The sequence below is a fragment of the Phycodurus eques genome, chromosome 10 (assembly GCF_024500275.1).
Source record: "Phycodurus eques isolate BA_2022a chromosome 10, UOR_Pequ_1.1, whole genome shotgun sequence".
NCBI lineage: Eukaryota > Metazoa > Chordata > Actinopteri > Syngnathiformes > Syngnathidae > Phycodurus > Phycodurus eques.
In genome coordinates, this window is record NC_084534.1 from 1,899,055 (window position 1) to 1,915,755 (window position 16,701).

Consider the following 16,701-nt stretch of genomic DNA (forward strand, 5'->3'; position numbering starts at 1 on the left):
ATGGGAAATTCATCTCTGTTGTACTGTATGTATTGTGTTGCACCACACAGAGAAGGAGATCACACTCATGCAAGGGTGAAAGGAGAAATATCAGTGGTGATGGTAGTGGAGCATGAAATCATGATTTATTCAATATTGCATACAATGAGAGCCAAGGTGTAGTGTTGGGATTCCGGAATAACTGACTGTCACTATACTGGTTGACTACAACTCATGGATTGGTTCTGTTAATACAAACACCGTCACAATTGCTCTGCTAATGTGGTTCATTTCGTCAAGAATGAACGCTATCGTACGAACCCTGGTGCACACCAAAAACAGTCTAAAACCTCTTGAAATCCGATGATTAGTGCGATGCCAGCATTAATGAGTGAGTGAGTGAGTGAGTGAGTGAGTGTGGTATCTATAATCTCTATGCGCTTGACTCGCTTACTTCCATTTTCTTCGGCATTGCGCTTTTTAAAGTAACAAGGCTTTTATAGTTACGAGCTGATTTTTAAAATGAGTAGAAAGAGTAGAACGTACAGATACTTGTGTTTAAAAAGTAAGGAGTAAAAGTAAAAAGTCACTCGAAAAAGAAATACTCAAGTAAAAAAAATAAAATAAATCTTAAGTAGAGTAACGTTCGTTACTGTACTTAAGTTCGTTACTGTACTTAAGTACTTAAGTTACTCGTTACTGTACTTCGTTACTTCTCACCTCTGACTATAATTGAGGAAATAAAACGGAAGTCAAAAGTCAAACATTAACATACATGTTAAAGTAAGTTAAAGTAATTCCAAACTGACTGGATTCTGACTCAAAGTTCCCACTGTCAGTTTTCAGAATCATTGGTGAATTTAATTCAAACATAAAATAAGCATTAGTTGCATCATTATTTTTTTAAGTACCTTCTGTTGACGGCTCTTCAAACCATTCTTTCTTCGTGAATAACCTGTTTCACAAAGGTTTTTAACGTTAAATAAGTAAGAAATCTTTATCGCTATCTTTATCGCTATCACTCAAAATGTCGGGCCATACATATGGCGAGATCCTCGACCTGGAGATAGGTTCGGTTCAATGCGAAGCCTACAATTTTCCCAGCCATCTGACATGCTGCTGTCACTTGGTACTTTGGATGCTACTGAGAGAAATCTCTGATATTGCCGCAAGTTACACTCTCAACCAAGCGTAGGAAGAGTGGCCCCCCGCAAATCCAATGGCAGGAAAAGTGATGAGAGGAACTTCCCGCATCCACGTGACCATCAATTTTCATTTTTGTAGTTTTTTTCCGTTTTTCTTCCTTTTGTTCAACTTCTTCACGGACGTTTCATCTGCCTTATTTCCATTGGAGACGACCGAGAAAAAGAGCCTCCTATTCTGCGACCACATGAGCCGCGGATAGTGAGTAAACATTGCAGCAACTACCAGAATAAATACAAATTGGTGCATAGTAGCTTTGGGTTTAGGAGCTTACAAGTGCCAACTTAATTCTTTCTCAACACGCACCACTTAATTCCTGCTCATCTCATGAGTTCACCCTATGATCTGCTGTGTTATGTACCACCCCAATTCCAATGAAGTTGGGACGTTGTGTTAAACATAAATAAAAACAGAATATAATTATTTGCAAATCATGTTCAACCTATATTTAATTGAATACACTACAAAGACAAGATATTTAATGTACAAACTGATTAACTTTATTGTTTTTAGCAAATAATCATTAACTTCGAATTTTATGGCTGCAACACGTTCCAAAAAAGCTGGGACAGGGTCATGTTTACTTCTGTGTTACATCACCTTTTCTTTTAACAACATTCAATAAATGTTTGGGAACTAAGGACACTGAATGTTGAAGCTTGAAGGTGGAATTCTTTCCCATTCTTGCTTGATGTACAGCTTCAAGTGTTCAACAGTCTGGGGTCTCCGTTGTTGTATTTTACGCTTCATAATGCGCCCCACATTTTCAATGGGAGACAGGTCTGGACTGCAGTCTAGTACCTGCACTCTATTATGAAGAAGCCACGCTGCTGTAACACGTGCAGAATGTGGTTTGGCATTGTCTTGCTGAAATAAGCAGGGGTGTCCATGAAAAAGACGTTGCTTGGATGGCAGCATATGTTTCTCCAAAACCTGTATGTACCTTCCAGCATGTATGGTGCCCTTGCCATTGGCACTAACACAGCCCCATACCATCACACATGCTAGCTTTTGAACTTTGCGTCCATAACAGTCCGGATGGTTCTTTTCCTCTTTGGCCTGGAGGACACGACGTCCATAATTTCCAAAAACAATTTGAAATGTGGACTCGTCGGACCACAGAACACTTTTCCACTTTGCATTAGTCCATATTAGACGAGCTCGGGCCCAGAGAAGCCGGCAGCGTTTCTGGGTGTTGTTGATAAATGGCTTTTGCTTTGCATAGTAGAGTTTGAAGTTGCACTTACGGATGTAGCGCCAAACTGTATTTACTGACATTGGTTTTCTGAAGTGTTCCTGATCCCATGTGGTGATATACTTTACGCATTGATGAAGGTCAAGGGCATTCAATGTTGGTTTTCGGCCTTGCCGCTTACATGCAGTGATTCCTCCAGATTCTAAACCAAGCCAAGCTAAGGAGGACGCATATCAAAGCGGGGACAGGGCCCTGTATAATCGAGCTAGAAAACTGCTGACTAAATAAATTAACATTGCAAAGAGAAACTATGCAGCAAAGTTGGAAAAACAGTTTAGCGCTAAAGACTCTAAGTCAGTCTGGCATGCATTCCAATCGTTGACCAATTACAAGCGACGATCCCCCCAAGCTGAGAACAACAGCACACTAGCCAACAACTTGAATACCTTCTACTGCAGATCAGAATCAGAATAATCTTTATTCGCCAAGTATGTCCAAAAAACATGTCTCCGGTAATTGGAGCCGCTGTAGTACGACAACAGACAGTCAGTTGACAGAGAACACTTTTGAGACATAAAGACATTGACAAAAAACGCTCACTGAGCTAAAGGGAGTCAGTAAAAGATTGGGAGTTATCTGGTAATGCCAATGCAAATGTTTTGGTTTTTTTGACAATTGTGCAAAAAGATGCAAAGTCCTCTAGCACCCAGTTCGAATGACTAATATTGCAATAGTCCTGTGCAATGACCATTATGTAAAGGGCGCAGAGAGTAGTACAATAATCTGGGACAATGTTGATTGTGCAAATGTTGCAGATACTACTCAGTCAATGTTCAAATGGAGCAGATGCTGCTCTGGCATGAGCGGCCAGTATTGGTCAACAACACATGCAAATAGTGCAGCGTGGTGAGACTATTACAGTGAGTGCACGAGTAATACATAATTGGCCCCACGGAAATGTGACAACAAACTCAAGACAAAAAGGAAAAAAAATGCCAGGATGTTGCAATGGAATTGTTGGTTAGGTGTTTACGAAGTCGATTGCAAGAGGGAAAAAGCTGTTGGAATGTCTGCTAGTTCTAGTTTGCATTGATCGGTACCTGTGCAAAGTACCATCCTGTTTCAAATGCTCCACCATCATTCCAGTCCCCAAGAAACTTACAATCTCGGGTCTAAATCACTGCAGGCCTGTCGCCTTGACATCTGTGGTCACAAAGTCCTTTGAACATCTTGTGCTGGACCACCTCAAGAGCGTCACAGGTCCCCTGCTGGACCGCCTGCAGTTTGCCTACAGAGCGAACAGGTCTGCGGATGATGCAGTCAACATGGGACTGCAGTTCACGCTCGAACACCTCGACAGTGCACGGAACTACGCGAGGATCCTGTTCGTGGACCTCAGCTCAGTGTTCACCACCATCATCCCTGAACTCCTTTCATCCAAGCTTCACCAGCTCAGCGTCTCGCCTGCCATCTGCCAGTGGATTTACAGCTTCCTGACGGGCAACACACAGCAGGTGAGGCTGGGAGAGACCACCTCATCCACACGCAGCATCAGCACTGGGGCAACCCAAGGCTGTGTCCTCTCGTTGCTTCTCTTCTCTCTCTACACACGAACGACTGCACCTCAACGCACCCGGCTCTCAAACTCCTGAAGTTTGCAGATTACACCACTGTCATCGGCCTCATCAAAGACGGTGACGAGTCTGCATATCGACAGGAAGTGGAGCGGCTGGAGCTGTGGTGCGGCCGACACAACCTGGAGCTGAAGACGCTCAAGACTGTAGAGATGATCGTGGACTTCAGGAGGCATCCTTCGCCACAGCTGCCCTGTGTCAACTGTCGAGACCTTCAAGTTCCTGAGAATTACAGTCTCTCAGGACCTGAAGTGGCTGATCAACATCAACTCCGTCCTCAAAAAGGCCCAGCAGAGGATGTACTTCCTGCGGCTTCTGATAAAGCATGGCCTTCCACAGGAGCTGCTGAGGCAGTTCTACACAGCGGTCATCCAATTAGTCCTGTGTTCTTCCATCGCAGTCTGGTTTGGTGCTGCTACAAAGAAGGACAAACTCCGACGGTCAATCAAAACTGCTGCAAGGATTGTCGGTACCCCCCTACCCACCCTTGAGGACTTGCACGCAGCCAGAACTAAGACAAGAGTGTGCAAAATCCACTCGGACCCTCCACATCCCGGTCACCGGCTCTTCCGGCTCCTTCCCTCAGTTAGGCGCTACCGATCAATACAAACTAGAACTAACAGCTTCCAACAGCTTCTTCGCTCTTGCAATCAACTTCTTAAACAGCTAACTTACAATTCCACTGCAACACGCTGGCAGTTTTTTTTTGTCTGAGTTTGTTGTCCCTGAACCTTTTGATGATATTATGGACCGTAGATGATGAAATCCCTAAATTCCTTGCAATTTTACGTTGAGAAACATTGTCCTTAAACTGTTCGACTATTTTCTCATGAACTAGTTTACAAAGAGGTGAACCTCGCCCCATCTTTCTGAATGACTGAGCAATTCAGGGAAGCTCCTTTTATACCCAATCATGACACCCACCTGTTCCTAATTTGCCTGTTCACCTGAGTGATGTTCCAAACAGGTGTTTGATTAGCATTCCTCAACTTTCTCAGTCTTTTTTGCCACCTGTCCCAGGTGTGTTGAAACGTGTTACAGCCATAAAATTCTAAGGTAATGATTATTTGCTAAAAACAGTGACGTTTAGTTAGTTTGAACATTAAATATCTTGTCTTTGTGGTGTATTCAATTAAATATCGGTTGACCATGATTTGCAAATCATTGTATTCTGTTTTTATTTATGTTTAACAGAACATCCCAACTTTATTGGAATTGGAGTTGTATTTTTGTTTTTTATGTAGTTAACTCCCTTAACTAACTCAACTTAATTAACTCAATTACACTTGTAGTTTCACATTAAATGTTCTACATATCAAGTATCCTATTGTGTACTGTGTGTGTTTGAGTCAAAGATATTGACCTCTGCAATCGAGATCTAATAACTGTGGTAACCCTTACAGAAACCCTTGATCCATGTAGTTTTTTTGTCATTTTGCCCTGCTGTTAGCTAATCAACAATATGGTACACATTTTTATACTAACTAAATATCCTTTGTTACAATATCCTCCCGTTTCACTTGAAATGGACCCCAGGGAACGAAGGAGAATGCAAACGTTATCCTCCGACCCCTTAACACATTAATTACATTTACCAATATACGCTCCAACTGAGATTTATGTCAGTGACCTAAATGGAGAGGAGAAAAACATATCATTACTGTCGGGCGTAAATCGCCTGTGTCCAAATTTATCAAGTTCATATTTGTGCACAAATCTATACTATTGGTCAGTCCCCACATGGGTCACTCTCTACCCTCTTTGAATGTACTTTTTTGTCATTTCTCATCACGAATGAGCTCGATTCATCCATCCATCCATTTTCTATCGCTCATCCGAGGTCGGGTCGCAGGGGCAGTAGCTTTAGCAGGGACGCCTAGACTTCCCTCTCCCCAGCCACTTCATCCAGCTCTTCCGGAGGGATCCCGAGGCGTTCCCAGACCAGCCGAAAGACGTAGTCTCTCCAGCGCGTCCTGAGTCGTCCCCGGGTCTCCTACCGGTGGGACGTGCCCGGAACACCTCACCAGGGAGGCATGCGGGAGGCATCCAAATCAGATGCCCTAGCCACCTCATCATCAATGTGGAGGAGCAACGGCTCTACTCTGAGATACTCCCGGATGACCGAGCTTCTCACCCTAGCTCTAAGGGAAAAGCACGGACACCCTGCGGAGGATCTCATTTTGGTCACTTGTATCCAGGATCTTGTTCTTTTGGTCACAACCCACAGCTCGTGACCAAAGGTGAATGTAGGAACATAGATCGACCGGTAAATTGAGAGCTTCGCCTTTCGGCTTAGCTCCTTCTTTACCACAACAGACCGATACAAAGTCCGCATCACTGCAGACGCTGCACCTATCTGCCTGTTGATTTCCCGTTCCATTCTTTCCTCACTCGTGAACAAGACCCAAAGATACTTTAACTCCTCCACTTGGGGCAGGATCTCACCCCCGACCCGGAGAGGGCACGCCACCCTTTTCCGACTGAGGACCATGGTCAGAGATTTGGAGGTGCTGATTCTCATCCCAGCCGCTTCACACTTGGCTGCGAACTGCTCCAGATTGATTCATATGTGAAGCAAACCAAGACAAACAAAGACAGGCAGAAACAAAAAGGCAAGCATTTGTGCACGAGAATTATTTCTACTTCATGCAACACCTGCCACCCCTCAGATCCATACATTCAGTTTCGCCAGAAAGTATAATACATTGGGGGTAATGTATTATACTCATTGATGTTCCATCCATCCATCCATCCATTTTCTGAGCCACTTCTCCTCACTAGGGTCGCGGGCGTGCTGGAGCCTATCCCAGCTGTCATCGGGTAGGAGATAGGGTACACCCTGAATTGGTTGCCAGCCAATCGCAGAGCACATACAAACAAACAAACAACCATTCGTACTCACACTTACGGGCAATTTAGAGTCTCCAATTAATGCATGTTTTGGGGATGTGGGAGGAAACCGGAGTGCCCGGAGAAAACCCACGCAGGCACAGGGAGAACATGCAAACTCCACACAGGCGGGGCCGGGGATTGAACCCGGGTCCTCAGAACTGTGAGGCTGACACTCTAACCAGTCGTCCACCGTGCCGCCATCATTGATGTTCCCTCAAGGGGAAATTTAACCCTCGACGTACACTTTTGTGTTGCACACCTCACAGAGAACCAGATCACACACTTGCAGGCATGCAGGGAGAGATTCAGAGTGAAAGAGTGCTGCATCACTTGAGCTGTTTGAGAGGTTTGCAGTGGTTGCCGATGTACTGGGCTGACATCACACAGTCAACCTTTCGCAAGTCCAACAAGGTGCTCAGCACACAAGACAGAACAAAACAAGAGCCTGAGTGTCACACGAGTCCTTCACCACGGGGATTTGTATTAAGTTGAATGCTGACCTGAGTCAAGCCTACGAGCAAGCAAAGAGCTGGTGAGATGAGCATTGTGGAAGCTAGGATAGTAGATTTCAATAATTGGTTTCCAGAACGACTGAACTGGTTGGTAAGTCCAAATATCATGAAGATCTGTTCAGCCTTGGGATCATATGTCAACCAATTCCTTTTAAATTGAGATTAAATAGGTCAGACTGGAAAATATTGGTGGGGAAATACTGTATTAATGCCTGGATATTTTATGTTGCCAGTGCAAATTAGGAGAGACAGGCCTCTGATTCCAGTATGTCAGGCTTCGTTTATCAATGGTAGAATAGTCGGCTTATTCCAGTTCATTGTATGGCCCGATACCCCACGTAACTTTGACATAGTCATGAAAGATTTCTGTAGTGAATTGGACTGACTTTGCAAGTACTGTACAGTAATAAATCATCTGCTAAGAGACTACATTTGTGTTATGACTTTTTAACCAGGATTCCTTATTTTGCTATTATTTTGTTTATTGCTGTTACTAAAATGTCAGTAAATATTGTGAATAGAGAAGGAGAGAGAGGATCATTCCTTGTCAGGTCCCCTGATGGAGTCATTTCCCAAGATTTCATTGATATCCACAAAATGGCTTGCTTTTTCTATGTATGTTGCGAAGATTTCTCAATGCCAAAGTGTATTTCAGCATCCAATCCATTTCCTTATGAACAGAGAATAATAAAATCCGGAAATTAATAATGCAGTTCCAGAATGGGGACACTTGTTCACACTGATAATAATTTCTCGTAACATCCAGGAATGTATGCTAGTAGGTTTAGTTTTCACGTGTAATATTAACCTTAAATCACGCCAGCAGCACCACCAGCCTCTCATTAGAACCATCTATAATAATGATGCATTGAAGTGTCAGTGCTGCAGACTGCCTGATTTTTCTCTCCAGTGGGCTCAGAGAGAGTCTGTCTCATGTGCCTCCCGAAATACGATTGCTTCATTGAGTACATTAAATTACATCACATCTGTGTTTGATCACCTTAACACAAAACACAAACTTTCGACAATATTGATGAAAAAAAATATGTCGTAGCATTTTGTTTCCCTCACACTGCTTTGGTAATCTGCATATTTTACTTTGTAAAACTATCGTAAAAAGACACAGTTCATATTATGTATATCAGTATTTGTAGAACAGCTTTGTCCTAACCTTTACAACTGTGGCATAGATTGTGTGTCAAGTCAACCATGATAGGACAGAGCCATAAGATATTTGAGGGGTATGGGAAATAATCATTTGCATTTTACAAACGCAATTATTATACTGTATCTACATATTTCTAAATGTCTTCTAAGGGTGAAGCAAATTGTTGGAGTTGTCATCTTATGAAAAACCATGTTTCTATGCTTTACTTCAGGAGGAATAAAACACGTTAGACAACCGTGTTGCTCAACCAGAGCTTTCTTTAGTTTTGCACATGCCTATTAAAACACTTCAGACGTTTTGAGTGTAATAGCACACTCAAATTGTAACCCAGACAAAACAATTAATACAGCCCGGAAGAGCTATAACTGCTCTAAACAAAACCATTACCATTGATGATTTTCTTACAGTATTTCAAATCAGGGTACCCCACTGAAATTGTGTGTTGACTTCGTACTCTGCAGGGTATAGCTGTCACATGGTAATGAATTTTATTTGTGAGTCAAGCGTCCCTTGGTTTTCTTGACATTGTTGACACTCGGCCCATGGAAATTATTACACAAATATTGTCAACCATGTTGACACTTTAAAAGCAAATATCAATGAGCCTGTTTCTTTGATGGGCAAAGAACAAGTTCCAGATAAGAAATGATCAGTTTGCTCAAAAATATATAATACCTCATTCAGCGTTTATTAAGGATTTTTTTTTTTTCTGAAAAAAATGCTTGAAGCTAGGGAAATTATCTATCACAAAAACGTCCCATAAAGAAGAAATATCTTGCCAGACAAGATATCAGTCCTCATTCCTGCTCACACGACTTGTTGCATTGTTTGGGTAGAAATAGAAAAGAGTACTCTGTTCACATTTGTGACATGGAAGGTACCCATTCTTCTCTTAGGCGGTTTGTAAGTGTCAAATCTGCTGTTTGAATTCAAGATGGCTAGACTTGAGGCTTAACAGTGCCTTTATCTCCTACTCAGGCTTTTTTACTTCAGGAAGGGTGAAGGGCTCCTTGCTGGGAGGAAAGCACCCTTCTTCGCCTTTGTTTCTCTTCCACTCTGTTTGTATGAACCTTGAATCTCTGTCTCTGTAAATTTTTACCCCATCATTTAAATGACAGGGTGGTCAGCCCTTTGATATTGCTGAGTTTGTTAGTTGATCATAGGAATCACTTCAAGGTAAGAACAGCTAGCCATGACTCACAAATAGGTGAAATGTGCATTATTCTCCCAGTGGGGAATCCAGAGATGCAGCTTCCAGTTAAAAAACATGCCAAAGACAAGCACAAGAAGAAAGTAGGGCTCGCCACAATTGGACATGTTGGAGTTTTGTGGCAAGTCAATTTCCCAACAGCGAAAGATGAATGACTCCCTGCAGCTGGATTAATGAGCAGCAGTGCAGAGTAGTTAAAAACTGTTTCATTTTGATTTGATTTGATTCATAGCAACTAACAACACCAGTCCTTTCATCAGCGTGTCAACTTGGTGTGTAGAGGCTTAGTTGATGCTGACTTCCACCGTTCATATTCTGGTATTTGTATTGTGTGACATGTGATACAGCAATAATCAATAATAAAGACTTAACAGGCATGCAGACTCTGCATGCATATAATCTTTTAATTCTTTCTACAGCACTGGTATTACACACTGATGGTACAGCATTTCTGATTCTTACTGATTACTAGTTTAAACATGGATTGTAGAAAATACACGATTGATGGCTCTCTAAATGTATAATTAATGTCTACTAAAGAATAGCATATAAATATACAAGAACTATCTAACATGCTCATTGTACCTACAGTATGATGAATTCAATTTGGCAGGAGACGTATCAAAAAAATGTCACTCAGGATTAACATTTCGTAATTTTGCAACAATGTCATCCACAGAATAGAATGCTATCTCCAGTGTACTTAATATTATAATGGTCCCATTATGTAAGGAGACAAAAGCAACATCATTAGAGCAAATACTGTAGCTTGTTTCAGAATATTCAAATTGTTGAGCTGCTTTTCCACTGGTTCATTTGCAAGGGCAATCATCCACTCTCACTATAATTAATCCTGGTCTACATAGGAGATTCTGTTGTTGCAGTTGAGCGATCTCAGCGATAGATTTACCACAGACTCGATATCAAGGTTTTTAACAACTGCTTACTCTGCAAATAGATTTTTTTTTTAAATAAATCTGCCAAGCTATTTACAGAATGTGAGGATTAGCTAGCAAAAGAAACAGGATAAAAAAATGCATATTGACAGTGTTGCTATTGGCATGACCAAAATTACTTCTGGCACGAAAGGCAGGAATGTGTTCTCGAGCAGTGCAAATGTTATCGTGCATGTTGAGTAAATATGCATTTTATGTGCACAACTGTCAATAATGTATTTCTCACACTGTGTGCATAGAATTGCTGTGTGTGGCACGCCTCCACATCACCATGACAACAAACAGTGCCTGAGGAGTGTTTGACCAGAGATAGTGTTTGTGTGGGTTTCATATTAGTGTTTGTATCTGTGTGTGCTCTCATTTGTTTTTTTTACTGAGCAACAACCGACCAGCCAAGTCCATTTCAATGTGGTATTGACCATCTTCTATTTAGTGCAAACATTGACCAATTATCTTTAATTAGTTTTGCTATTAGGCATCTGTTAAATAAATGAAATCAAAAAATACAAATAATTTACTTAGGACAAATTTAATTGAATTGATTTTCTATGGCATTTAGGTCTGGAGAATGGCTAGAAGAAGAGAGAATGGCTAGTCCATTCCATGATCTCAGTGTGCTTCTTCTTTAGCCATGCTTTCATTTCCTTGGCTGTGTGCTTTGGGGCATCGTTGTGCTGGAAGCCCCATCCACGACCCATTTTAAGTTTTCTGGCTGAGGAGGAGGTTGTCACCCAGGATTTCACAGTACAAGTCTCCATCCATAGTTCCCTCGGTGCAGAGAAATTGACCTGTCCCCTTTGCAGAGAAACACTGTCTTCCACCTTCATGCTTGACGGTGGGGATGGTGTTCTTGGCATTGTAGTCTGAATTCCTCTTCCTCCATACACGGCGAGTCAAACTGATTCCAAACAGCTCGATTTGGGTCTCATCTGACCACAGCACCTACTCACAATCATTCTCCGAATCATTCAGGTGTTCATTGCCAACTTCGGATGGGCCTGTACATGTGCCTTCTTGAGCAGGGGACCTTACAGGTGCTGCAGTATTTTAATCCATTACGGCATAGTGTGTAACCAATGTTTTTCTTGGCGACTGGTCCCAGCTACCTTGAGATTTTTAACAAGCTCATTTCATGTAGTTCTGGGTTGATGCCTAACCTTTCTCATGATCAGCGATACCACACGAGGTGAAATCTTGCAAGGAGCCCCAGACTGGGAGAGATTGACAGTCATTTTATGTTTATTCCATTTTCTAATTATTACACCAAAAGTTGTCTCCTTCTCACCCAGCCTCTTGCCAATGGCCGTGTTGCCCATTCCAGCCTTGTGCAGGTCTAAAATCTTGTCCTTGATGTCCTTAGAAAGTTCCTTGGTCTTGGCCATGATGGAGAGGTTGGTGTCTGATTGATTGATTCTATGGACAGGTGTCTTTATGCAGGTAACAAGTTGCGATAGGTGTCTTTCATACAGCTAACGAGTTTAGATTAGGAATACTTTCTTTAAAGTGTGAGGACTAGTCTGTGGGAGGCAAAATTCTTTATTGTTGCTAGGGGATCAAATACTTATTTCACTCAATGAAAGGCAAATACATAGTATCTCTTTTTAAAACGTGATTTTTCAAGGTTTTCTTTAAGATATTCTGTCTCTCACGGTTAACATAAAACTACCATTAAACTTATTTCAATTAAAAATTATAGACCGCTCATGTCTTTGTCAGTGGGTGAACTTACAAAATCAGTGAGGGATCAAATAATTATTTCGTCCACTCTCCATCCATCTGAATTTGGATCAGTTTCCCACAACATAGAGACAATGGAATCTCAGCTTAAAGTTGTGTGTGGTGTATATCACTCATTATTTAATGTAGAAGTAATGAGTTGTTCAATCAAGAGTAAGGTTAGGGTGTAAGCAACATATGAGCAACAATCAGGACACTTTTTGCAGGTACATCAACTTTTATTCACAGATTCGGTGAACGTTTTCCGACATGACCATTCTTTAACCTTAACCATGGTAACTATCTTCCCTGTTCGAACTACCAAGAATGCTGACAAATTGTGCACCAACATTATGTCTGCATACACAAACCTTCCATTTTACACAGTTGGCAACATTATGATTGTAAGTACTGCTTTCAGAGCATGCTAAATTGAAGTGATGAAAGTTCCTGGAATACAGTATACTTTTTGGTTCTTAGGTACCTGTATGTATTTCAAAATCTAGGATCGTCTCGACATACTGTACTGCCATGCCTTAAAACACAACCGCGCGTCTTTATTTAATAGTTCTGCTGTCTTTTTTTTTTTTAATCCGAAAAACAGCATCCTATTTTTGTTAGGTATTTCATCAGATTTAAATCTATATAAACATGAGTCATTACTTCCTCACATAAAGGCCGTGCCTCCAGCAGTAGAAAAGACTTGAATTCAGCAAGTCTCTATGCTGCACTGCGGAAATTCAAACAGCAGAGGGGAAAAGGTCATGCATAATGTTCATGTCTCAGTAACTCTGGGCTGTGAGGATTACAGAGTCAGTTCCCATGGCACTTTTCTTATAGCCTTTCTCGATGTATTAAAACATTTGGTAGAGTTGCAGATGTAGTTTATATTCGTGTTAAAAAAACGTAATTAATGTTAAGGGGTTGGAGGATAAAGTGTGCATTTTCTTTCGTTCCCCGGGGTCTGTTTCAAGTGAAACAGGAGGATGTGGTAACTAAGGCTGTTAAGCTAGCATCAAAATGGGGCACCACGTTGTTGATTAGCTAACAGCAGGGCAAAATGATCAAAAACCTCGTGAATCAATCTTTTTCTGAAAGGGTTGCCATAGTTATGTAAAATTAGTCCTCGATTGCAGAGGTCAGTATCCTTGACTCAGACACACAGTACACAATAGAATGTTTGATATGTGGAACATTTGTTGTGAAACTACAGGGAAAATAGGGACAAGCTATTTTAAAATTTGTTTTATTTTATTATTATTATTATTATTATTCCGCAATACTACAAAACACCAAGCTACTGTGCACCAATTTGTACTTATTCTGGTAGTTGCTGCAATGTTCACTCACTATTAGTGGATCACGTGGTCACCAACTCGGAGGCATTCTTACTCGGTCGGGGACCATGCAGTTGAATAGTCGGGAAAAAGATGAAGAAAAGGACGACAAACTGAAAAGGAACCAAGAGAAATGAAAATTAGTGAAAATTTGAAACGGTCTCAAGCGGAGAATAAATAAATGAATGAACTTGTGAATGGAAACATACATAATATTGAGCACTAAGTAACTCAACATGTGGACATGATCTTAAAGGCAAATGTACAAAAGGGTCTCAGTTGTCTCTCTCTCTCTCTCTCTCCCTCTCTCTCTCACACACACACAAACACACGCACACACCTTTTTTAACGTAATAATTCACCTAAATTCAGGAGTCCGACAAGTGACAAACAAAAATGCGTGACTTTACAGGTAACATAAGAGATGGGGACAGCTATGTGACAATGCATAAGCTATTCTGCAATGCAGTCTTGTAGTATCAGCTGTGCGAACATTATATGCAAACTCATGGTCAAAATAACCGTGCACCACACTTGTCTTCTTGTCATTGGTAGAGAACATTGGTAGAAAATTATAAAATAAATACATTATAATTACTACTATACTACGACTAATAGGAAACTTAGAGCTTGATCAACCCTAAAAGGTTTGTGCATTCGGTAAATAATTTAATAATGTACAGTAGCTATTGCGAAAATCGCTATAACTTTTCAAATATTGTCTTGAAACTAACATGTTTATTGTTGTGTGCTCTATGACAGATGCAAATCTATATGTACAACTCGGATGACTTTGACAGCCTCAGTGGAGCACTTAAGGAGAAGAGGATCATCGCAGCCATGGCAGTTTTCCTTCAGGTTTGAGGATTTTTTTTCTTGAATTATTCCAGATGGTAAATGTGTGTTTGAGTATGAAAACTGACAAATACACCTTTTGTCATCAAACACACACATGCCAACACAGTTCTGTCTTGTTCATCTTTACTTAATAATAGAGATTACTGTGAGCGTGGACTCAATTTCAGATGGAGAGTGATTATAATGTTCTTGTTTGACAGCAAACAATTATTAGTATTCAGTTGATGTTTGTTTGATCGACTCTGGAGTAGTCTTATATAGCTAATGAAGAGGATAAAAGGTGAATGATGCACATGATGACATATTCTCCACTTGGTCTGAGCTGTTGGATTCGTAGAATTTTGAGAGTTTTCGAGGAAGATACATTTGCATTTGACGGCTTGGCCTTTTTGTACAGATTATCCCAATGGTGTCGTGCTTGCTCTCCCATCGGTTTAGCTTCCTTCCTTTATGTGCAAAAATATAATGGTTTTTATTTTATTTTTAGTACAGACCCTTTCCAAAAAAAAAAAAATTCATATCATGGTAAAGTTTATTTATTTCCATAACTCCATTCAAAAAGTTAAACTTTCATAGATTATGGATCAGGTGTGGGAAAGGTTTTTGGCTCAGGGGCCACATTGACTTTTTCCATTTTCAGGACTTTCCAGAGATGCTCAATTGGGTTTAAGTCAGGGCTCTGGCTGGGCCATTCAAGAACAGTCACGGAGTTGTTCTGAAGCTACTCCTTCGTTATTTTAGCTGTGTGTTTAGGGTCATTGTCCTGTTGGACCGTGAACCTTCGGCCAAGTCTGAGGGCCTAAGAACTCTGGAGAAAGTTTTCGTCCAGGATATCGCTGTACTTGACCGCATTCATCTTTCCTTCGATTGCAACCAGTTGTCCTGTCCCTGCAGCTGAAAAACACCCCCACAGCATGATGCTGCCACCACAATGCTTCACTGTTGGGACTGTATTGGACAGGTGATGAGCAGTGCCTGGTTTTCTCCACACATAGCACTTAGAATTAAGGCCAAAAAGTTCTGTCTTGGTCTCATCAGACCAGATACTCTTATTTGTCACCGTCTTGGAGTCCTTCAGGCGTTTTTTAGGAAACTCCATGCAGGCTTTCATGTGTCTTGCACTGAGGAGTGGCTTCCGTCGGGCACTCTGCCATAAAGCCCCGACTGGTGAAGAGCTGCAGTGATGGTTGACTTTCTAGAACTTTCTCCCATCTCCCGACTGCATCTCTGGAGCTCAGCCACAGTGATCTTTGGGTTCTTCTTTACCCCTCTCACCAAGGCTCTTCTACTCCGATTACGCAGTTTGGCCGGATGGCCAGCTCTAGTAAGGGTTCTGGTCGTCCCAAACGTCTTCCATTTCAGGATTATGGAGGCCACTGTGCTCTTAGGAACATTAAGTGCAGCAGAGATTTTTTTGTAACCGTGGCCAGAACTGTGCCTTGCCACAATTCTGTCTCTGAGCTCTTCAGGCAGTTCCTTTGACCTCATGATTCTCATTTGATCTGACATGCAATGTGAGCTGTAAAGTCTTATATAGACAGGTGTGTGGCTTTCCTAATCAAGTCCAATCAGTATAATCAAACACAGCTGGACTCCACTGAAGGTGTAGAACCATCTCAAGGATGATCAGAAGAAATGGACAGCACCCAAGTTAAATGTATGAGTGTCACAGCAAAGGGTCTGAATACTTATAGCTCTGTGATATTTAAGTTTTCTTTTTTAATAAATCTGCAAAATTTTCAAAAATTAATTTTTTTTCTGTCAATATGGGGTGCTCTGTGTTCATTAATGAGGGGAAAAATCTACTTAAATGATTTTATCAAATGGCTGCAACATAACAAAAGAGTAAAACATTTAAGGGGGTCTGAATACTTTCCATACCCACTGTATGTAGAGCCAAACACCACCAGCATCCTTTGTGCCAACTTCTGGATTTTTGGAAATGTGTCTACACGTAATGAAGCATAAAACTCATCCAGTTTGAGAGTTGAACTTCTCTTTTAAGACAGTATCACATTGGAGCTCAATCAGTTCCATCTGC

General features: G+C 41.3%; 1 protein-coding gene across 6 annotated transcripts in view; it reads left to right on the forward strand.

The window, feature by feature from the left end:
- LOC133408831 (receptor-type tyrosine-protein phosphatase gamma-like) overlaps window positions 1-16,701 on the forward strand; it is a 436,974-nt gene that overhangs the window by 263,229 nt on the left and 157,044 nt on the right. For all 6 annotated transcript variants that reach the window (XR_009769331.1, XM_061688097.1, XM_061688098.1 and 3 more), the window contains exon 5: window positions 14,565-14,660. Coding sequence is in view for 5 of the 6 variants with exons in the window: in XM_061688097.1 (XP_061544081.1) it covers window positions 14,565-14,660 (96 nt within the window). In the remaining variant the exon portion in view is untranslated. The remainder of the gene's footprint in view (window positions 1-14,564; window positions 14,661-16,701) is intronic.